The 25,284-nt window shown below is 40.3% G+C and overlaps 1 protein-coding gene and 1 pseudogene across 1 annotated transcript; both read right to left on the bottom strand.

Annotated features, from left to right (window-relative positions):
- Nucleotides 1–30: 30 nt before the first annotated feature.
- On the bottom strand, nucleotides 31–6,975 carry LOC150068357 (putative gustatory receptor PTE01 pseudogene; annotated as a pseudogene).
- Nucleotides 6,976–13,290: 6,315 nt separating this feature from the next.
- Nucleotides 13,291–14,217, bottom strand: LOC150068356 (olfactory receptor 7E178-like). Its single transcript, XM_090324439.1, has one exon. The coding sequence runs from the start codon at nucleotides 14,146–14,148 to the stop codon at nucleotides 13,291–13,293; it is 858 nt and encodes a 285-aa protein (XP_090180565.1). The 5' UTR covers nucleotides 14,149–14,217.
- Nucleotides 14,218–25,284: the final 11,067 nt, after the last annotated feature.

The following is a 25,284-nucleotide window of genomic DNA, read 5'->3' as shown; positions in this document are numbered from 1 at the left end:
TACAGTACCTGTGGCTCTGCTATTGAGCCATCAAGCATATTGAAGTCTAGAAATGTCTTTAATGACTTTGGCAGTGCAGTCTACACAGGCGCTAGCATCCTGGAAGTAGGAAGACAAAATGTGAATGAATTTGAGGAGAGAAGAATCCGTGCAGAAATTAGAATATAAAGTAAAAGCAAGTTCCCCCCCCCGCCAAAAGTGAGGCAATACCCCCAAAGAAACCATACAGCAAGGCATGTGTTTCATGTTATGCACATTATGGGTGTACAGTGTGTGTGTTTGTGTGTGTGTGTGTGTGTTCCAATCCTGAGGCTTGAACTCAGGACCTGCGTGCTGTCCTTGAACATTTTTGCTCAAGGCTAGTGCTCTACAACTTGAGACATGTCTCTCTTTCTTTTGCTGGCTAACTGGAGATGAGAGTCTCATGGACTCTCCTCTCCTGGGCTGGCTTCCAACTGTGAAGCTCAGATCCCAGCATTTCTGAGTATCACGTTACAGACATAAACCACCACTGGTGCTTAGATAAAGGAATACTTCTTATTGTTTTTGTTTTTTTATTTTTTGTACCAGTCCTGGCGCTTGAACTCAGAGCTTATCTTGAGCTTTCTCAAGGCTAAAGCTCAACCACTTGACCCAAAGCACCACTTCTGGCTTTTTCTATGTATGTGGTACAGAGAATCAAACCTGAGTCTTTGTGCAGGCTAGGTAAGCACTCTACCACTAGGCCAAACTCCAGGCCCCATTTTTTATTGTTTATGGACATAATTTATCAACGTATGATTCATCTATCAAGTAATTCACCCCTTTGAATAATAGCCTATTGTATAAATATTTCTTTTTTTGTTTCATTTTCATTTATTTTTTCCCCAATATTCAAGTACTTGACTATCATGTTGATTGAAATTACTTTTCAACACTTCACTTCTCCCTGTTTTCTTGCCCAAGGGTTTTATTAAGGGTTTTGTTATTGTGAATCTCTCTTTTTCTTTCTTTTTCTTATTGTCAGTATAATGTATAGAGGGGTTACAGTTACATTCATCAGGTAGTAGGTGCATTACTTTTCACACATTGATACCTCTTCTCATGTTTTTGTCCCTGTTTTTCTCCCCACCCCTCCCAATCATGTTTTCCCCCATTCCCTTTTCCTATTTCAAATAAACAAACATATATATATATACATATATAATACCAGTAACAAAGTCAGATACAGTAACAACATGAGACTAATCATATATTTTTTCTTATAAATAAGATTTTTTATATTCTATAATAAAAATATTACCCCCGGTGAGGGAATTTGTTACTTTTATTATAGTACATTCATACAATGAAGTACTCAGCAGTTGTTACAAATGGCTAAGATTCCACCTAACTCCAGCTAGAATGGCCAGGATCAGGAAAACGAATGACAACAGATGCTGGAGGGGATGTGGCCAGGAGGGATCACTACTACACTGTTGGTGGGAATGCAAACTCGTTCAACCACTATGGAAAGCAGTGTGGCAGTGCCTCAAAAGGCTAAACATAGACCTCCCCTATGACCCAGCAATTCCACTACTTGGCATTTACCCAACCACCCAGAAACAAGGACATACTAAACCCACTAGCACAACAATGTTCATTGCAGCACTATTCACCATAGCAAAGATATGGAACCAACCCAGATGTCCCTCAGTTGATGAGTGGATCAACAAGTTGTGGTATTTGTACACAATGGCATTCTATGCTGCTGTCAGAAAGAATGACATCGCCCCATTTGTTAGGAAATGGAAAGACTTAGAAAAAATCATATTAAGTGAAGTAAGCCAGACTCAAAGGAACTTAGGCTCAATGGTTTCCCTCATTCGTCATAATCAGTAGAAACCTTGGGCTCTACTAACAGAGATTTGCAATAGAGCAAAATCTTGATACATAAGGACATATAATGTGAAGCTAATTGAAAGGACATCCAGGATAGTGAAACAAGAGTCTGATGGAATTCCTGCCCCAGCTGGCTTTGAATATTAATCTTCAGATGTCAAATCTCTTGAGTAGCTAAAGTGACAGGTGCGAGGCGAGCCACTGGCATTTGACTTAGAATTTTATCTTAAGGATTGTTTTCTACAAGTGTATAAATATTTCTTATTTTGTCTATCTAGTCATCAGTTAATGGACATTTTGGATTATTTCCAATTTGAGGCTATTATACTTCTGCTATTGATCAATCCTTGAGGGGCAGACATTCTCTAAAGTCTTGGCTTCTTTTTGAATGGATGAATAATGAATGTAAGGATCAAGTTCTTAAATTTCTCTCTCTCTCTCTCTCTCTCTCTCTCTCTCTCTCTCTCTCTCTCTCTCTTGCTCTCTCTCTCTCTATGTCTCTCTCTCTCTCTTTGTCTCTCTCTCTCTTTCTTTTTTGTGTGGGTCATGGAGCCTACGCTCTTTCCCTGTGTTCTTTTTGCTCAAGGATAACACTCTTCCATTTGAGCCACAGTGCCACTTCCAGTTTTCTGGTGGTTAATTGGGCATAAGAGGCACACAGACTTTCCTGCTTGGGCTGGATTTTAACCATTATCCTCAGATCTCAGCCTCCTGAGTAGCTAGGATTGCAGTCATGATCCACGGGTGAAAAGTAATACTTCTTGACCTAGTTCAAAATTATTACAGAAGCCCTTGCCAACAGCAAGCACAACTGTTCACTGAGCCTTGGACAGAAGATCCATGCAGAGTGGTTAGTCAAGATCGCTTTGAGTTCCCACTTCAGACCCAAGTGGGAATGCATTTAATAGCATCAAAAATGACTTAGTCAGACACCAGTATTCACACCTGTAATGCTAGCTATCCAGGAAGCTGAGATCTGAAGATCATGGTTTAATGTCAGCCCAGGCAAAAAAATTTGTGAGATTCTTATCTCCAGTTAACTACCATAAGTCTGAAAGTAGGGCTATGGTTCAAGTGAAAGAGTGCTAGCCTTGAGAAAAAAAAACCCTCAGGAATAGTGCCCATTCCCTGAGTCCAAGCCCCAAGACCTGCACAAAATACAAAATCCTTCAATTACATTTGACCACATTATAGGCAAATATAGATAATAAGGAACAAATAAACAATTGAGAAAGTTCCATGAATGTCAAGAAGTGTGAGCTAAACACTAAGTAGGAAAACAGACTTTAGCAAAAATAAGTTTAATGGGAAGGTTGCTAGTTGATGCGAGGGCAGGTGGATGAATCAAAAAAAAGTAAGGGGCTGGGAGTTTGTTTTAGTGGTAGAGTGCTAGCATGCATGAAGACCCAGGTTTGACTCCTCAACACCACATACAGAGAAAAGCCAGAAATGGTGCTGTGGCTCAAGTGGTAGAGTTCTAGCCTTGAGGAAAAAGCCCAAGGACAGTGCTCAGACCCTGAGTTCAAGCCCCAAGGCTGGCAAAGAAAGAACAACAGACAATGTATGTCTGTGATAACAGAAATGGGAAACCTCGAATTAATTTTTTTGTGGGGAGAATAGTCAAGATGGGAAGAATGATGGTAGAGGTAGCTGTGATGAAGAACTGGGCAGGTCAAATTTAACACTAAGTAGAAATGAGTACCAGTGTTTAACACCTGTAATCTCAGAAGGCTGAGATATGAAGATCAAGGTTCAAAGCTAGCTGGGCAAGAAGAGACTCTTATTTCCAACTAGCCATCCAAAAGCCAGAAGTGGTGTTGTGGTACAAGAGGTTTGTGACTTCAGGAGAGTTCTGAATCTCAGATGAGTGAACAAACCCCTATCTTGCCAGGCACGATGGTTCACACGTCCAATCCTAGCTACTCAGGCGTTTGAGATCTGAGGATGCAGGCCTGGAGAAGCACAGATCTAGCATAGGATGATAAGCATAAGAAGCCAAAAATAAATACCTTGGACAGTGCAACAATGGTAGTGAATGTCATTGGACTAGTCTGCCCCCCAGCTTAAATAAAGCACACTTGATGTCCCTGTTCCTCAGGCTGTAGATGAAGGGGTTCAAATAGGGAGACCACAGCATACAGCATCAAGTCTTTAGGAGACTTTCATACTGTTGACCCACACCAGTGGCGCTTCCATAAAATAAGTACAACACAGAGAGATGAGAGCCACAGGTGAAGAAGGCTTTGTATTTCCCACCTGAGAAAAAGCCTCATGATGGATGAAATAATTCTGTAATAGGAGAAGAAGATTCCTGACATGGGGAAGAAACCACAGGGAACAACTAGAAAATCCTTGACAAGGTGACTAAAGAAAAGTATCAACACAGCTGAGATGAAGAATTCAAGAAGGGTCACAGGAAAAATTTGAAATTTCCACCTGCTTGAAGTTTTTAAATTGCATCACAAGCATATTGTGTAAAAAGCTAGGATTACAGGTGTGAACCACCAGGGCCCTGCAAGACAGATAATTTCTTGTTATCTGATAAAAAAAACATACAGCAAGCTAATTATAATTCCTACCTTTCAGGACAGCGCTTATGGGCTTACATAAGTGCTTTTGGTTACACTCGAAGGGTTTATTTGTAAGAAATTCTCTTTCTTGCTCCATTTGTGAATGGAAGCAACTGAGAATAGGATTCACAGAAGTGGAGTTGTGGCTCAAACGGTAGAGCATCAGCCTTGAGTGAGAAGGTACCCAGAAAAGAGACAGTGCCCAGTCCCTGAATTCAATCCTCCCCAGATATGGTATATACATGCATACATACAAAAATGCTTTACTTTTGCTACTTAAAGATAACTCAGATTCATTATTTGGTTTCCTTTCATTATGGTTTAACTGAGAAGAGGTAAAAGAAAAAATGCATGAATACTTGAAAACACATATGGGCAACTTCTTATTGGGAAAATGAGGGTAAAAATTATCTAGCACAGGAGCATTGTAGTAAGGATTTTTAAAGTTCTTAAATAGCTTAACTAGTGGTTCTAAATCTCATGTATGCATATATTCACTTGTCTAAATTTTCAACTACTCACTGGACACTGATACCTTATAACTGTAACCTAGGGTTTCAAGAGCCTGAACTCTAAAGAACATCATTCAAATTCAGCCCAGGTAGAAAAATGCATGTGGCTCTTTATCTCCAATTAGAAAAAAAAGTCCAGAAGTCCACCTGCAGCTCACGTAGTAGATTAGTAGACTTAAGCAAAAGAAACTCACCCTAGGATCTGAGTTTAAGCCCTAGAACTAACACTAAACAAACAAAAGCAAAGAAACAAGTATATATGTCTGACTTTACTAAATACCCCAATATAAACAAAGAACACAACCAAGCAAAAGAATAAGAAACACAGATGCCATCATTTACCATAGCGAAGATAGGTGCCCCTTAGTACACGATTGGATCAAGAAGATGTGGTACTTATACACAATGGAATTCTATGCTGCCATCAGAAAGAATGGCATCAACCCAATTATAAGGAAATGGAAAAACTTGGAAAAAATATTAAATAAACAAGCCAGACCTAAAGGATCATAGCTCCCTGGTTCCCCTCATTTGCAAGAACTAGTACACATCCAGGATTATCCTAGCAGAGGATCACAATAGCTCAAAAGCTATGTGCATAAGGCCTACAGGATGAGGATATGCAAAATGAATTCCAAGATATGGAAACAAGAGGTTTATCTTTGTGTTTGTTGTTCTTAACCTACTTCTGAATGTATTTCTCTTCTCCCTCTCTCTCCCTCCCACCCTCCCTCCTTATGGTTTATCTCATGTTGTTACTGTATCTGACTTCGGTACCTGGTATATTGTATATATGTTTATTTGTTTATTTGAAATGGGAAGAGAAAGGGGCAAATCAAGATAACTGGAAGGGGGTGGAGGAGGTGGAGGGGGGAAGCTGGGAAAAATGGGAAGGGGTATCAATGTTCAAGAAGCAGCATACCTGCTATCTGTAACTCCTCTATACATCACCCTAACGATAAAATACAATTTAAGAAAAAAGAAATAAACACGGATGCCAGTGGCTCACGCCTGTAATCCTAGCTTCTCAGTAGGCTGAGATCTGAAAAAAAAAAGAAAAACAAAAAACAAACATAGTTTGAAGCCAGCCTGGGCAGGAAATTCTGAGAGACTCAGATCACCAATTAACCACCAAAAGGCTGGAAGTAGAGCATTAGAGTGCTAATGTTGAACAAAAGAAACTCAGAGATAGCATTCAGACCATGAGTTCAAGCCCCAGAACAGGCACAAAAAATTACCCAAACAAGCTGGGTGTGGTGGCTCACACCTGTAATTCTAGCTTCTCAGGACGCTCAAATCTGAGGATCAAGGTTCAAAGCCAGCCCAGGCACAAAAGAACCAGAGACTCTTATCTCCAATTAACCTCTAGAAAAGGGAAAGTGGGGCTTGGCTCAAGGGTAGAGAGGTAGCCTTGAGCTGAAGAGCTCAGGGTTACAACGCCCAGGATGAGTTCAAGCCCCATTACCCAACAAAAAAGAACAATCTTGCAAAATGAAAGGGTGGAGAAAGCTTTCCATCTCCTGCCTGGCGATGACACACTGAGTATGGAAGAAACTATTCTAGAGTAGGAAAAAAGGACTCCCGAAATAGGGAGGAAACCAGACATGGCACCCACAAAATACATGACAAGGTCATCGGTGAAGGGGTCAGAGCAGGCAAGGCTGAGGAGCTGGGAAGAATCATAGAAGAAATGAGAAATGGCCACACTCCAGAAGAAAGACCATAGAGTTATGTAACTGTGACACCAGCAGGCTGATGACAACAGACACCACAACCAGTGAGCCACAACGTCGAGGATCCATCATGACCTTGTAATGCAGGGGGTGAAAGATGGCCACAAAGCGGTCATAAGCCATGACAGTCAGAAGCAGACTGTCCAGACAACCAAAAAGCATAAAAAAGGACATCTGAGTCAGGCACCCACTAGGGGAGATGGCTCTGCTGTGACTCCGTGTGTCCACCAGCATCTTTGGGACCATGGTGGAGGTGAAGCCAATGTCAGCCAAGGAGAGGATGGAGAGGAAGAAGTACATGGGGGTGTGGAGGTGGGGGTCAGAGGTGACAGCCAGGTTGATGAGCAGATTTCCGAGCACGGTGCTCAGGTACATGGACAGGAAGAGCCCAAGATGACAGATTGTAGTTCAGGGTCATCTGAGAGGCCCAGGAGATGGAACTGGGTGACTGGAGTTAGGTTGTGGGCATCTATGTTGCCTGGGCACCTTTTGAAAATGAAAAAAAAGGTGTCAAAAGAAAGAAATGTAAGTATACCAGAGTGTGACATTAAAACTACATTCAGATTCAATCAATCCAACAGGGAAGTTCTCAAGGGAAAGGAAAATCTCGTCCAAAATATTAATTTCTGAGACATCCCATCATCCATCATTTGTTCTTTCATGCACTCCATTTATTTTAGAGATACACCCAAGTGATGTGCATTTGAGCAATCCAGGTAAAGCTTTGAGTACAATAAAATATCTAGTGACTCCCACCTGTAATCCCAGCTACTCAGGAGACTGGCATCTGAGTATCATTGTTCCAAGCCAGTTGGACAGATAAGTCCATGAGACGCTTATCTCCAAATAACCAGCAAAAGGCCAAAAATGGAGATCTGGCTCAAGTAGTAGAGTGCCAGCCTTGAGTACAAAAGCTAAAGAACAATGTCCAGAATGCTCAGAATTCAAGTCCCAGGACCAGAAAAATAAAACTAGATAGGTCCAGATACAATAAAAATAAATGACTTCAACACAGTGTTTTCATCATTGGATAGACCACTAAATAAAATAAAATCACAAAGATAACTCAAAGAGTTAAACAGCACCGTAGATAAAATAAGCTGAAAAGATAGGTAGCTCCACAGTATTCTATTAACCTCCTGAGTAGCTCAGATTGTAGGGGTGAGTCACCAGCCCTTCTCAGTGACCCTTTGAATTTTCTATAAGTTAGATCACATTTCAGGCCATAAAGCAAGTCTTAACAAATACCAAAGTGAAAGAAAAGAATTCTCTATATCTTCAAGGATCCTAAAGGGGAAAAAATGAGAAATTAATTGAAATATACAGACACATGGAGATAGCACGACAAAGTTTTGCATGATCTCTGGGCCGATGAAGAAATCAGAGAGGAAATTAAAAATGATTTCATATCAAATGAAAATGATCCTGGCACCAGTGGGAATGGGGGGGCACTGGGGGGAAGGAGGGTGGAAGACTCTGCATTTGGGGCAAAGCTTTTAGCTAGCTGCTCCATCTTTGCATCTTAATCGTAAGGTTCTTAATGCTACCCAAATCCTGCTTGCCAGGCTCACCCACAGCACTCACCAGACTATGCTACCATTACCAGGGAGAATGAGAAAGGAATAACCACCCATCCCCTCTGAGATCAGTGGTGCGTGATGGAGAGGAAAGCTCTGTCAGGACCCACAGAATAACAGAATCCTGTGTGGAATCTTGACACAATCCTCAAGTCTGGATAGAGATGAAGCAAGACAACTGGACTTGAATCAGTAAACATCAAAACTGGAGAACACAAGCTGGTTATTTACAATCATCTAGGTTTGAGACCTCAAGGCTGAACACTGATCATCAGGAAAATTATCTCACGGTGTCTCTGTCTCTGAGGACTTGTTAATGTTGAAGAAATAGGAACAAAATAAAAACCTAGTATTTTTGGTAAGGCTTGAGACCTTTCACTCCTCAAGGAGGCTATGTCTGCTGGATTCCTTTCTTTTGAGCTTTAAGATATAAATCTTTATTTTCCTTTTTCTTTGCTCAAATTTATCTTTAAGTAGTTATGCAGAGGAGTTGCCATTTAACAAAACAGCTTATGAATACAATACATCTTGACCAGTGTCACCCCTGTGAATATTTTCTAATTCCCATGAATCTTAATAAAATAAATTGTACACACAAAGGCAAGGTGACACATGCCTATAATCTCAGAACTTCAAATACTGACACAGGAGAATGAAAAGTTCAAAGCCTGGCTACCTACCAAGACCCTACCTCAAAAATAATAAAATAGAATCCTAGGGTTTGGCCTAGTGGTAAAGTGCTTGCCTAGCATGCACAAAGACCCAGGTTCAATTCCTCAGTACCACATACATAGAAAAGTGGTGCTGTGGCCCAAGTGGTAGAGCACTAGCCTTGAGGAAATCTAAAGGACAGTGCTCAGACTCTGAGTTCAGTCCCAGGACTGGTATAATAATAATAATAATAATAATAATAATAATAATAATAATAATAACAATAAATAAAATCCAGCACATTTTAAAAAATTGTTAATGACACTAACAGCACACAAATTAGATATAAATTTGGAGAGTTAGATATATATGAAGAATCAAACATCATTTTCTATATTCTTAGTAGTTTTATCTCTAAGTAAAATTTCTTTTTCATGGTTGTGGTTTTTTTGTGTATGTGGATGACAGCCCTGGGGCTTAAACTTGGGGCCTGGGCACTGTCCCCAGTCTTTTACTCAAGGCTAGCAGTCTACCATGTGAGTTACAGCTCCACTTCTGGCTTTTCTGGTGGGAAACTGGGGACAAGAGTCTCACAGACATTACCACTCTGGCTGGCTTTGAATCACAATTCTCACATCTCAGCCTCCTGAATAACTAGATTACAGGTGTGAGCCACCAGTGCCTGAATCACAGTATCATTCTTAAATTTTTATTTTATCCTATCAAAGTATTTACACACGGGTTTTATATTTCCATACAGTTATATAACCAAGTTAAATGAAATTCACACCCAGCATTACTCTTTCTTTCCCTCCTCCCTTATCCTTCCTTCTAGAATATTCATGGTTTCAATTGTGTTATTTTCATAGCTACAATCTGTTTCAATACTACTCAGATGTGCATGTATATAGCATCTGCATGTGCCATAGTAGACAAATCTTGATACTTGACTTTCTTCTTTTTATCTGTGTCTTTCTACCAGACTTTGTTAACTTTCTTATTAGCATCAGTGAGTCATGTATATACAAGGCTGTTTCATTTTTACACACTTATTGGTGAACACAATGCATCTTGATATCTGTCCTTGTTTGACTGAACAAGATAGTCTTTAGTTCTATTCACAAAATAATGGTATCCTTCTTATAGCTCAGTAGTTCTGCATTGTGTATATGTACCACAATTTTTATATCCATTAATAGGCACCTGCACAGATTCACTGCTTAACTATTGTGAACAGGGCCCTGATAAACTTGGGTGTGCCTGCATCTATATGCCAAGTTACATTCCTTTGCATGTATTCCCAGGAGTGGTAAATAAGATTGAGATCTGAGATTTGTGTTTGCTTTTCTTGCAGTACTAGAGATTGGAATCTGAGCTTGGTACTTATTTAGCACGTGATCTGCCGTGAAAAGCCATGTCTCTGTCCTGTGGCTTTTAGCAGGTAGGGTCTCATGTTTTTGCCTGGGGTGTACATTTTTCCCCCTGGGTCGGGTTTCCTTTGCTTTTACTGCAGAGATAATGTACAGGGGAGTTATATAAGTTATGCATTGAGTACATTTCTTTTTGAACAGTGTCATCTCTTCCCTCATTTTCTCCTGTTTTTGTCCCTTCTGACCACAAGTTTTATAGTTCATTTCCAACATTGTGTCTAGCAAGTATCACTACTGAATTAGTTCACTCTTTGTCCCATCATCTCTGTGCTTTCCCTCCCCAAAGCAGATAAACTTATAATAAAGATAAAAGTATAGAAATCAAAAACAGTGAGAAAAGAGGAAAAACAGGAGGCAGTGAAAAGCCCACAAAAAGTAAAAAATTAAAAAAACTTCATTTTGGGTAGCAGTTTAGCCTAGTGGTAGAATGCTTGCCTAGCATGAACAAAGGCCCAGGTTTAATTCTTCAGTACCAAATACACAAGAAAAAAAGCCAAAATGGTGTCAAGGCTCAAGTTTCAGAGTGCTAGCCTTGAGAAAGCACAAGGACAGTGCTCAGGCTCTGAGTCTGAGACCCAGGACTGGCAAAAATAAAAAAAACTTCATTTCTGTTTCTTGGAGTCATTTTGATAAACATGAAATGATATGATTACATGCGCCTAAATATTGAGCCCTTGTGATTCTCTCCTAAGAATATCCTCATTTCTTCCCACTCTGTAGATGTTTAGAGTCCTATTTAATTAATCATGTGCAAGTATAATTTTTTTTCTTTTTTCCTATCCATTGGGTTTACTTCTAAATATACAGGCATATTCTGATATCACAAATGAGGGAAAACACCAGGCATGGTGGCTCGTGCCTGTAATCCTAGCTATTCAGGAGACTGAGATCTGAAAATCAAGGTTCAAAGCCAGCCTGAGCACAAAAGGACAGAGACTCTTATCTCCAATTAACCGCTAGAAAATGGGAAGTGGGGCTTAGCTCAAGTGTAGGGTGGTAGCCTTGAGCTGAAGAGCTCAGTGAAAATGCCCAGGCTCAGGGATAGAGTGATGGCCTTGTGTTGAAGAGCTCAGGGACAGCACCTAGGCTGAGTTCAAGCCCCATGACCCACAAAAATAAAGAAAAAGGAACCATGAAGCCTATGCTTCTTTGGGTCTGGCTTACTTGGTTTAATATAATTTTCCCTAGTCTTTCCATTTCCTTACAAATGGGACAATGTCATCCTTTCTAATTGAAGCATAGAATTCCATTGTGTATATACACATATACCATATTTTCTTGATCCATTCATCCACTGAGGGGCATCTGGATTGATTCTATATCTTGCCTATAGTAAACATTAACATGTTTGTGCTGGTGGCTTTAGTACAGCATGGTTATAGTCATTTGGGTAAAATATCCAGGAATGAGATTGCTGGGTCATAAGGAAGTTCTATGTTTAGTATTTTGAGGAATCTCCATATTGCTTTCTAAAGTGGCTGAACAAGTTCACATTCCCACAGTGTAGTAATGTTTCTCTTTTGGCGACATCCTCACCAATATCTATTATAATTTGTTTTGTTGATAATAGCCATTCTAACTGGAGTGAGATGAAATCTCAAGGTGGTTTTTATTGACAAATGTTTTATGGCCGAAGATGGAGAACATTTATTTGTGTATCTATTGCCTCTTCTTAGTTCTTCATCAGAGAAGACTCTCTTTAAATGTTGAGCCCACTTATTAACCAGGTGCTTGTTGTTGTTTTTTAAGGACTTCTTTTCATTTTTTTTGCCAGTCCTGGGACTAGAACTCAGGACCTGGCCACTGTCCCTGAGCTTCTTTTGCTCAAGGTTGGCATCCCACCACTTGAACCACAACACCACTTCTTGGCTTTTTCTGTGTATGTGGTAATAAGGAATTGAACCCAAGCTTGGTGCATGCTAGGGCAAGCACTCTACCACTAGGCCAAACTCCTGGCGCTTTCAAGAATTTCTTTGGGGTTGGATTAATTTTTTAGCTTTAAGGAGATTTTAGATTTGTGATTCTTGTCTAATGTATAGCTAGTTTAATCTTTTCCCATTCTCTTGGCTTTCTAGTTATCTTGCTATCACCCAATCAAGAAGACACAATTTTATCATTAATGTTCAAGAGTTAAACTTTTTTCCTATGTAGAGCTGGATCACTTTGTATCTTTTTGTTAACACAAGCTTTGGAAATCATAATGATGATCCTTATACGTGTAAAAATGATTGTGTGTATAATTAATCGCAATAAAAAAGCACCCATCTCTTTTCAGTAACCATTTTAATTCTGGTAAAGTACACAGATAAAAATAATGAACATTTTGACCCATTTAAATTTTTATTAGATATTAGTTACTATTACAATATGGTATGGTATACTATTACAACATGGTATGTTTATTACCCTTCATCTCAGGAAATTTTTATGTGAAATTTCTACACCTTTCATACCTTTCATAATGTGTATAAAAGAACGTACATTAAAATAGAACATTTATACATATCAAATAAATGCATCATTGAACGATGTTCTTAAGGAATGAACATGATCAGCAATTATAAACAAAACATGATTTTTACTGTCTGGCTGAATTTAGAGGTCTGCATGCACAGATAGATTCGCTTTTCAAAAAACACACTGCAGGTTATGCTTTACACCTGTATTCTTTCTCACTCAAGAGGCTGAGATCTGAGGATCCCAGCTGAAATCCAGCATCAATAGGAAAACCTGTGAGACTCTTATCACAAATCGATCACCAAAGTTTAGAAAGTGGAGAAACGGTTCAAGTGGTAGAGGGAAAACCATGATCATAAAATCTCAGAAACAGTGCTTAGGTGCAGAGAACAAGTCCCAGGAACAACACACACACACACACACACACACACACACACACACACACACACACAAATGAGCAACAAGAAAACCAACAACATAACCATATGTAACCTATCTTGTCACCAGCTTGCTGCCTTGTAGAGTCTCCTCAGGGCTCTTTTAATGTCCCTGTTCCTCAAGCTGTAGATGAAGGGGTTCAGAAGAGGAGTGACCACTGTGTACATTGCTGAGGGCACTCCAATATTCCTGGGAGAATGTGACACAGTGGATCCAATGTAGACTCCAATTCCTGTCCCAAAGAATAAGCAGACCACAGACAGGTGAGAGCCACAGGTGGAGAAGGCTTTGTACTTCCCTCCTGATGTTGGAATTCTCAGTAGTGAGGTAGTAATTTCATAATAAGAGAAAAGAGTCCCTAAAGTGGGAAAGAAACCAAATGATGTCCCTATAAAATATTTAATGATGTTATCTGTGAAGCTGTGAACACAGGCAAGATCTAGGACTTGAGAAGGGTCACAGAAGAAATTCGGGATTTCCACCTCTCTGAAAGTGGTGATCTGTAATGCCATCAACACATGAAGTTGAGATTCCAAGATGCTGGCTACAAATGATATCAGAACCAAGGAGACACAGAGACGAGGGTTCATGATGAGTAGGTAATTCAGGGGGTGACAGATGGCCACAAAATGATCATAGGCAATCACAGAAAGAAGAAAAATTTCTATACTGCCAAAAATGAGAAAAACAGATATCTGGGTGAGGCAGCCCACATAGGACATGGCTCTGCTGTGACTCTGAATGTCCACCAACATCTTGGGGACCATGGTAGAGGTGAAGCCAATGTCAACACAAGACAAGATGGAGAGGAAGAAGTAAATGGGGGTGTGGAGGTGGGGGTCAGTGGTGACAGCCAGGATGATGAGCAGATTTCCAAACACAGTGATCAGGTACATGGACAGGAAGAGCCCAAAGAGCATAGGTTGTAGCTCAAGGTCATCTGAGAGTCCCAGGAGATAAAATTCTGAGATGTGTGTTAGATTACTCAGCCCTATATTTATTGGACACTTTTGATGTAAAAATGAGAGCAATAACTACTGAAGAACTCAGAATTCAGCAATAATTTCGAATTCAAGTGTTTTAGTTGATGACTCTTTTGAGTCCATCAATAATAGTTTCCATGTCATCTACCCAGTCATCCTGGATTTCTTCTTTCTCATATGCCCCTTTTATAAATGCATTTTAGATACTCAACTAAGTTAGAACATTACAGGAAGTGCTTTCTTATCACAGAAAATACAGCATATTCTTGTAAGATTATTGCACGATATTCCACAGTGGTCTTCTTTCTTTGTGAGATTCATTCTCATACATTCTATAAAGAAACATTCTTGCTGGACATGGTGGCTCACACCTGTAATCCTCGTTACTCAGGAGGCTGAGATCCTAGAATCATGGTTCAATGCCAGCCCAGGTGCTAAAATCCATGCGACTCTTATCTCCAATTAATCACCAGAAAACTAGAAGTGGCACTGTGGCTCGGGGGTAGGGCTAAAGGCTTAAGCTGAGGAGCTCAGAGACAGTGCCCAGGCCCAGAGTTCAAGTCTCCCAACCAACAAAAAGAAAGAAAGAAACATTCCTACAAACTTTATTTTATCATAAAGAAATACTAAAGTCATGAATAGTGAAACTTCTAGACATATGCTACTTAAAACACTTCATAAAATATACAGAACTGAATTATCAAACATTAATTTCATATAAACAGATCAGTTCTACAAAATATTATATAGCACCTGTTATAGTCCAGGAATTTCTTCCTCATTCTTTCATTTACTAATTTCCATCTTGATATTGTGTGTGTGTGTGTGTGTGTGTGTGTGTAAAAGAGAGAGAAAGAGAGAGAGAGAGAGAAAGAGAGAGAGAGAGAGAGAGAAACAGAGAGACAGATACAGAGACAGTGAGTCCTAGCATTTGAATCTTTTCTTCCTGCCCAAAGTAGTGCTCTTCCACTTTAGCTACAGCTCTAGCTTTTGTGGGAGTTCAATATTTGTTGTTTAATTGAGAAATGAAAACAATGTTTTTCCATAAACATTCAGGTCTTCATTTCTTTGTAGACAGATATAATCGACATTGCTTTAGATTGGCTCTAAAGAGAGCCAATCTGATGCACAGCTCTACTTTTGAATTTCAAGTGACTAAATGGAGATAAGAGCCTCTGGGGTTCTGCTACCTGGGCTGGCTTTGAACTTGAATCCTCAGAACCTCTCTCAGCCTCTTCAGTAGCTAGGATTGCAGGGGTAAGCCACCAGCACTGGGAATAAAGTATACATTTTTAACTCTTTGGATTTTTCTGAACATGACTAAATCAATACCTGATGTTATATCTACTTTTCCCTGAACCAATTTCAGGAATTTAGGAGTATGTTGATATGAGCAATGGTGGTTGACATTTAGTCCTTCCTGTTCTGCCATCGATCTAACCTTGCACTTCCTGTACTGATTTCAAGCCATGACTCCTGCTTTTCTGTTTTGTGACCAATTAGGAATCTCCCAAAGAAGAAATCAGCATCCTCTTCTTGGATGTCAGAGAGAAGTGAGACAGATGCTCTGGTTTCCACTGTGTGCCAATCAAAGTCTTTAACAAATCCCACTTTCCAAAATTTGATATTCTGTGTCAATAGACAAACAGAAATAAGGGTTCACAGTTTTCTTTTTTTGACCTTACCATCTACCACAGCTTCTAAAAGAGTAGTGTGTTCAAGCTGGGCACAGTGGCTCCCACCTGTGATCCTAGCTACTCAAAGGGTTGAGATCTGAGGATCACAGTTCAAAGGCAGCCTAGGCTTGAAAGTCCCTGAGACTCTTAGCTCCAATTAGCCACTAAAAAAACCCAGAAGTGACACTGTGGCTTAAGGGCAGTAGCCTTGAGCTGAAGAGCTCAGGGACAGCACCCAGGCCCAGAGTTCAAGCCTCATGACCGACAAAAAGAAAAAAGAAAGAATAGTGTGTTCAATCATATTCTATTAGGAAACATTTTCAACTACAGGAAAAACAAAACACAGTAGAAAGCTTTGAAGTCAGATTTCTGTAACCTTCAGCAGAACAAAAGTCCTAAGAAAGTTTTCATTACTGCTATTCCTCATCCTCCTCCAGTTGCATATTGCAACTGCTGGCTTGTCCTTGTTATGTAGAAATAATTGTTCTGCTCACTAGTTAAGGACACAAGGCATAGAACAGTGTTTTTCTATAGGAATGAAACCTCTGGATCACCAGGAATGTTATACAAAGCATGCTTGCAAATTTACTGTGATATCACTCTCTACTTACTGGGTTGAACTGCTTCTCTGTTGGGTCATGTTCATGAGGTACAGATCAGAAGATCCCTGAGTGCCTGAAGTATAATAAAATCTCAGCCCCACTCCTCACAATCAATCTTATGTAGGTTGACATAGGAGAAATTCCAGCTGTAGAATAATATAACATTGGAGATATTTATGGAGATGTCAGAGGACAGGCTGATAATCGGCTTTCCTTTGATCTCAGATGCTTAATTCCCAGAGCTCACAATTAAACAGATTGTTTCTAGGCATACAAATCTCTATGGACTCACTAAAGTGGAAAGAATGTCCAAAAGAATAGATTTGAGGCTCTTCCTCTGATAAGAAAAGCTTGTGTGCTCTATACATAGATGAGAGGATGAAAAGTATGGTTCAGAATGGAAGATGCAGGAATGCAGTGGTGTATTGTAAGGCCTTAGAACAGCTCCCAGACATTTTAACCAAAGAAATACATAGAGGTAGGAAGATGGCGCCGAGACAATAGGAACGCTGACTAGCTCTCTGTCACAAAAAGAGAGAACCAGGGATTCCCACGAGCCAAATATCTTAAGAAATCCACAACAAACTCAAAAAGCAATGGAGAAGGACTCAAACCGGAAAAGAAATCCAGAAAAAGCTTACATCCAACTTTCTCAAAGAATCGGATCGCGAGAACTGCTCCCCCACCCCTCCCCACCGGCTCCAAGCCACGAAAAGCTGCAGCGGAGGGTTCTGGGCTGGGCGGCCCAACTGCTGCAGAAACCACCACAGGACCAGGCCAGAGAGCCACGGAAGCAGCGGAACCCAGACGCAGAACCAGAACAGCAAGCAGCGGAATCCAGACAAGGAACACAGGTGGCTGAGGAGACCCGAGGGGAGTGAAAGACTCCCCACCACCGTGGAGCACCCACAGATGGAACGCAGAGGCTTGAGCAATACAGCGGGTTCCCAAACACATCAGGAAAGCAGAGCAGGTGCCAAGCAATAGAACTTAACTCAGACCCCTCCACCCCTGCCGAGAAAGACTGGCAGGAGCAAGGGGGCAAGGAATTTAGAATCCTGTCCCTTCCCTCAACAGCCCCCTCCTTCAGGCCATTGACTGGAAATTGACAGGCGGGCTACCTAAGACCCAGCACCCCACAAAGGGAAGGGGAGCTGTCCCAACTCCCACCCACCCAACGGGCTCAACTCCCAGCCCCCAGACGGAAGACTGACAGGCGGGCGGAACCTAAGTCTCAGCAGCCCACCAGGCTGTCCCAGCTCCCACCCAACAACCAGGCTCCTCTTAGGTCAGTTATCCTTACGCTATACCTTTTCTACATTACTATAATATTCTTAAACTCCTACGTTGATCCTCTTGTAATTCCCCGACCTCTCTCATTCTATTTTTCTATCTCTGGTCCTCTGTTTGTCTTTCAACCCTTATAATGCATGGATCTACACTTGATGGCTGTTGAGCAATACTGTATATCTAGGTGTTTAATTACTCTCTAAGCTCAGAGAGACTTAAAGACAGTAGAGATTGGATTGAGAGGCTTATTGTTTTGGGTATAAGTCGCTTATTGGTGGTTGTATTAGACTAGTCTGTAAGTGCACAAAAAGAAAGGGTGATAACACCAATCAAAAATTGTGCACATCTAGTGTATGCCAGCTACAAAGGTCTAGGTTGGTTATATCTGAAAACTATAATAGTTTTTAGTATTAATCTTGCTTCCATTTTCAAATGGGCAGAACAAGAAACTCAAGAAAAATGTCAAATCAAGAAACAACATCCCCCACCCAATCTAAACAGACAATGGGTCTCAACTCCCAGACCTCTGACTGGAGACAGACAGGCAGGCAGAACTTAAGACTCAGCACCTCACCAGGGGAGGAGGAGTGGTCCCAGCTCCCATGTGCCCACCAGGCTCCTCTCCCAGGCCACTGGATCTGGAGAGTAGAGGACACTGGGACCCTGCCTTACAACAGCAGGTAGGGTGTGCAGGAAAACAGGATCCAGCATCTGTCCCCACTCAATACTTGAGCGGGGCATCCTCCACCTGGGAATCCTGCGCAAGACAGCACAGAGAGGCCCCCCACAGTCACAGACTCTCTGACAAAGCAGTGGAAACACAGCAGGGATCTGAAGGGCCAACCAGCAGCCAAGGTCCCTTTCTGAGAATCAGAAAGGCAAGGCTCCGCCCTTGGAGCCAATGTCCTCAGCTGGGCCCCACCCCTGGGAACAGAGCTATCTCCTGCTGGTCCTGCTGAGAGCCCCTGGAAACTCTCAAACCCCAGACCCTTGGCTGGGGGCCGCCCCTGGAAGAAGCACAGGAAAACATCAGCCCAGCTCGCTCAGAATGAAGCTCGCAGATCCATCCCATGGTCCAATGTGAGGCCACTGATTGGGCTAAGAGCTAGTTGAGCAGAAACACATAAGTTTTATTCTAATACTTTCCAAAATTTGTACTCAAATACGCTACCTACTTACCAACTTAGGTCAGTTATCCTTACGCTATACCTTTTCTAAATTACTATAATATTCTTACACTCCTACGTTAATCCCCTTGTACTTCCCTGACCTCTCACATTCTATTTTTCTACCTCTGGTCCTTTGTTCGTCTTTCAACCCTTATAATGCATGGACCTTCACTTGATGGCTGTTGAGCAATACTGTACATCTAGGTATTCAATTATACTCTAGGCTCACAGGGACTTAAAGACAATAGAGATTGGATTGAGAGGCTTATTGTTTTGGGTATAAGTCGCTTATCAGTGGTTGTATTAGACTGGTCTGTAAGTGCACAAAAAGAAAGGGTGATAACACCAATCAAAACTTGTGAACATCTAGTGTCTGCCAGCTACAGAGGTCTAGGTTGGTTATATCTGAAAAACTATAATCATGTTTAGTATTAACCTTGCTTCCATTTTCAAATGGGCAGAACAAGAAACTCAAGAAAAATGTCAAATCAAGAAACAACATCCCCCACCCAATGTAAACAGCCAATGGAACAGTCACTGGCAAACCTAGAGGAGAGTCTTTCAAGTGCTATACAAATGCAATTGATAAACATCATTAATGAAAAATGTGAAAATATAAAGAAAGAGATAAGGGAGGAAGCCATAGCTAAACAAGAGGAAACCATAAACAAGGTGGTAAGTGAAAAACCAGAAGCCATAAAGGAGGCCATAATAAAGGTTTTTCAAAGAAAGATGGATGAATTCATAGAATCCACAAACAAAAATGTGACCAAACTCCAGCAAATGTCCAAAGTAAATAAAGCTACTGAGGTAACCACTCAAATGGAAATCAAGGAGCTAAAGAAATCCATACATGATCTAAAAGAAGAGATGCAAGGCATCAAAAATGAGCAATTAGAAGCAAGGGAGATGAAAAATAAAGTAGATAGCTTTGATAGCAGGTTAGACAATGCAGAGGAGAGAATTTCCGGGGCTGAAGATAATTTAGTTAATATACAGAAAGAACATAAAATGAGTCAATCCAAATCTAGGAAACATGAGAGAGCAGTTCAGGTAGTCCAAGATACAGTTAGGAAGCCTAATTTAGGGCTAATTGATATTGAGGAGGGTCTGGAGAAAGAGGTCAATGGTACTGGATATATACTTCAGGGAATCATCTCAGAGAATTTCCCAAATACCCAGAAGGACAGGCCCATCCAGATACAAGAAGATTTTAGAACTCCAAACAGACCTGACCAGAAAACAACATCCCACCGCCACACTCTATTCTGAACTGGATCAATAGAAACCAAAAAAGGATCCTAAAGACAGCCAGGGTAAAGGGATCAATAACCCATAAAGGCAAACAAATAAGAATAACCCCAGATTTCTCAGCAGAGACCATGCAAGCAAGAAGTGACTGGAAGCATATATGTGATGCCCTGAAGTCAAATAACTACCAACCAAGAATACTGTACCCAGCTAAGCTCTCATTCGTAACTCAGGGAACATTAAAAATATTCCATTCCAGGGAAAAGCTGCAACAATATGTAGCAACAAAACCAACACTACAGAGAATTCTCAAAGATGTTCTATACATAGAAAACCAAAATAAATGCAATATAGGGAAAGAAATGGCACCTATACAGCATACCATCTAAGGACCACAAGAACTGTCAAGACACAGGCCCTAATAAAACTTTTAAAAATGGTAGGAACTAATAAATAGCTCTCAATCCTAACTCTCAATATCAATGGACTTATCTCTCCAATTAAACGGCATGGATTGCCTAGTTGGATCAAAAAGCAAGAGTCATCGTTCTGCTGTCTTCAAGAGACATGTCTTACCCAAAAAAACAAACATTTAAAAGGGAAATGTTTGAATAAACTCTATCAAGCTAACGGCCCCCATAAACAGGCTGGAGTTGCCATCCTCATATCAGATAAAATAGACTTCAAACTAAAATTAGTAAGAAAAGACAAAGAAGGTAACAATATACTACTAAAGGGATCTTTTCTCCAGGAAGACATTAAGATCCTAAATATTTACACACCCAATCCCGGAGCTCTGAAGTTCATCAAGCAAACTTTACTTACACTGACACCATACATAGATCGAAACACAGTGATTGTTGGTGACTTTAACACACAACTCTCACCTAAGTACAGATCAACAAGGCAAAAACTCAACAGAGAAACCTTAGAACTGAACAACTATATAGACCAACTAGATCTAACAGGCATCTGCAGAATATTCCACCCAGCAACAACACAATATACGTTTTTCTCAGCAGCACATGGAACATTTTCAAAAGTAGCCACATTTTAGGGCCTAAAACAAACCTGGACAGATTCAGAAACACTGAAATTATTCCATGCACGCTCTCAGACCAAAAAGACATCAAATTGGAACTGAACACACATATCCACCAATGAAAACCCTGTAACTCATGGAGACTGAACAACACATTGTTGAATCACCAATGGGTCATCGAAGAGATCAGAACAGAAATCCAACAGTTTATGAAATTTAACAATAAGGAGCACACAAAAGACCAACTCCTTTGGGACACAGCAAAGGCAGTATTCAAAGGAAAATTTAATCCTCTGAGTGCCTACAACAACAAGTTGGAAAAATCGCGAACCAACAAGTTAATGTCTCACCTTAAGCTCCTGGAAAAAGAGCAACAAACCAACCCTAATCTCAGGAGAAGAAAGCAAATTATTAAAATCAAAGCAGAATTAAATGATTTGGAATCCAAAAAAACTATAGAATCAACTAAACAAGGAGTTGGTTCCTTAAAAGAATTAACAAAATTTACACACCCTTAGCAAATCTTACCAAAAAAAGAACAGAGCATATCGAAATAAACAAAATCGCACAGGAAAATGGTAATATCATGACAGAAATTACCAATATCCACAGGATCATGAGGGAATACTTCTCAAACCTTTACGCCAAAAATTTGAGAATCTAGAAGAAATGGATGAATTCCTAGCCAATATTAACATACACACCCGGAACCAGGAAGAAGTAACCCAAATCAACAGGCCTATTTCAAGCTCTGAAATAGAAATGGCAATTAGAGAACTTCCACCTAAGAAGCCCAGGGCCAGATGGATTCACAGCGAAATTCTATAAAGTCTTCAAAGCAGAGCTCACACCAATATTCCTCAAGCTCTTCAAAGAAATTGAAAATGAAGGCTCTTTACCAAACGCATTCTATGAAGCCAGTATAACGCTCATCCCCAAACCAGACAGAGATTCATCAAAGAAAGAGAAGTATAGACCCATGTCTTTGATGAACATCGATACAAAACTTCTCAACAAAATACTGCCCAAGCGTCTACAACAACCCATCAAAAAATTATACACTATGATCAAACTGGATTCATCACAGGGATACAAAGCTTGTTCAACAAACGCAAATAAATTAGTATAATTCAAAACATCAACAGAAGCAAGGGCAAAAATCACATGATTGTCTCAATAGATGCACAAAAGGCATTTGACAAGATCCAACACCCATTTATGTTAAAAGCTCTTGTGAATCTAGGAATCCATGGAACATTCCTCAATATAATAAAGGCTGTGTATGACAAACCCACTGCCAGTATTACACTTAATGGTGAAAATCTAAAGCCATTTCCTCTAAAATTGGGAATGAGACAAGGATGCCCACTCTCTCCACTCCTCTTTAACATAGTATTAGATTCCTGGCCAGTGCAATAAAGCAAGAAACAAGCATAAAGGGGTCCAAGTAGGGAAAGAGGAAGTAAAATTATCCCTTTTGCAGATGACATGATTCTGTATTTAAAGTATCCTATAGACTCTAGTCACAAGCTCCTTGAGCTGATTCAAAACTTTGGAAGGGTAGCAGGCTATAAATCTAACCCTCAAAAATCAACTGCCTTCCTCTACCACAACAGTGAGAGGAACGAAGCAATAATCAGGAAAGCAACTCCTTTCACAATAACCTCAAAGAAAATAAAGTACCTAGGAATTAGCTTAACCAAGAATGTAAAGCATTTTTTGATGAAAATTTTAACACCCTAAAAAAGGAAATTAAAGCAGAACTAAGGAAATGGAAAAACCTCCCATGCTCCTGGATTGGAAGAATCAACATTCTGAAAATGACAGTTTTACCAAGGGCTATCTACAAATTCAACGCAATACCCATCAATATCCCAATGGCATTCTTCAAAGAAATAGAAGAGGCAATTCAAAATTTCATATGGAATAATAAAAGACCCCGTATAGAAAAACCATTTATTAGCAGAAAGAACTGCGCTGGAGGAATTTCAATTCCAAACTTTAGACTCTATTACAGAGCTATAATTATCAAAACAGCTTGGTACTGGCACAAGAACAGGCCTGAAGACCAATGGAATAGAACTGAGGACCCAGATATTAAACCACAGACCTATGGCCACCTAATCTTTGACAAAGGAGCCAAAAAAATAGAATGGAAGAAAGACAGCCTCTTCAACAAGTTGTGCTGGCAAAACTGCTTAAGCACCTACAGAAAAATAAAGTTGGATCCTTCTTTGTCACCCTGCACTAGAATTAACTCCAATTGTATCAAAGACCTGAGGTAAAAGCTGACACACTGAAAAATTTGCAGGAAGGAATAGGAGACACACTAGGCCTCCTTGGCACAGGTCAAAACTTTCTTATAAGGACCAAGAATCACAACAAATCAGAGAAAGGCTGGATAAGTGGGACGGCATTAAACTGTGGAGCTTTTGTACGACAAAGGACATGGCTAGTAAATTAAGTAGGAAGTCTACAGAGTGGGAGAAGATCTTCACCAACCAAACAAAGGACAAAGGCCTCATATCTAAAATATATCAACAACTCAAAAAATTGAATCACTCCAAAACGAATCTCCAAAGGAACAACTATCCCATTAAAAAATGGGCCAAAGACTTAAAGAGAGTCTTCTCTGAATAAGAAAAAAAATGGCCTATAGACACATGAAGAAATGCTCAACATTTCTGGTCAGAAAGGAATGCAAATCAAAACAACTCTAAGATTCCACCTCACTCCAGTTCAAATTGCTAGGATCAGGAAAACGAATGACAACAGATCCTGGAGGGGATGTGGCCAGGAGGGATCACTACTACACTGGTGGTGGGAGTGCAAACTCGTTCAACCACTATGGAAAGCAGTGTGGCAGTGCCTCAAAAGGCTCAACATAGAACTCCCGTATCACCCAGCAATTCCACTACTTGGCATTTACCCAACCATCCAGAAAAAAGGCCATACTAAATCCACTAGCACAACAATGTCCATTGCAGCACTATTCACCATAGCAAAGATATGGAACCAACCTAGATGTCCCTCAGTTGATGAGTGGATCAACAATTTGTGGTATTTGTACACAATGGAATTCTATGCTGCTGTCAGAAAAAGCGACATTGCCCCATTTGTTAGGAAATTGAAAGACTTAGAAAAAATCATATTAGGTGAAGTAAGCCAGACTCAAAGGTACTTTGGCTGAATGGTTTCCCTCATTTGTCATAATCAGTAGAAACCTTGGGCTCTACTAACAGAGATCTGCAATAGAGGAAAATCTTGATACATAAGGCCATTAAGTATGAAGCTAATTGAAAGTACCTCCAGGATATTGAAACAAAAGCAATATAACAAATGATTGCTGTCCCTAATGTACTATGTTATCTCTCATCTCCTTTGCTGTCCCTTGGGTATCTCATATTTTTACCGTATCTCACTTTGTTATCTGATATATTGAATTTACTTGTATTTGGTTATTTGAAATTTGATAGGGAAGGGGGGAAAACCAAGACGTGTGGGGGGGTGAGGTGAGGGTAATGGGTACCAAGACATGTCAAAGGGTATCAATATATGTGAATTAATGCATGTTCTATCTGGCAAATATCATGTAACCTTTTATTAATTACAATAAAAAAACTCAGCCCTGAAGGCAGGCTCTGGTGACCCACTTTGTAATCATAGCTACTCAGGAGCTGAGATCTGAAGATCATGGTTCAAAGCCATCCTTGGCATGAAGTCTTTGAGATGCTTATCTCCAATTAAACATCAGAAAACCAGAAGTGGCACTGTGGTTCAAGGAGTAGTGTTGTAGCCTTGAAATGAAGGCTCAGGAACAGCCCTCAGACTCTGAGTTCAAAAAGAAAAATCCAAACTGATCTCAGAGATAATCACATGGCATTCTGTCAACCATGGCTCATTGTTGTGTGGTGTTCCTGTCACAGACAGCAGCAGCAGCCTCAACCACCTCCTCCATCTAATCATCCTTATCATCATCACTATCATCATCATCATCATCATCATTATCATCCACATCCTCTCAGTAAAGCCGTCCTCATGGT

This window comes from Megascapheus bottae, chromosome 1 (genome assembly GCF_031878675.1).
Source record: "Megascapheus bottae isolate mThoBot1 chromosome 1, mThoBot2.hap1, whole genome shotgun sequence".
NCBI classification, from domain to species: domain Eukaryota; kingdom Metazoa; phylum Chordata; class Mammalia; order Rodentia; family Geomyidae; genus Megascapheus; species Megascapheus bottae.
Note: the sequence above shows the minus strand (reverse complement) of the source record. Positions and strands in the feature narration are given on the sequence as shown.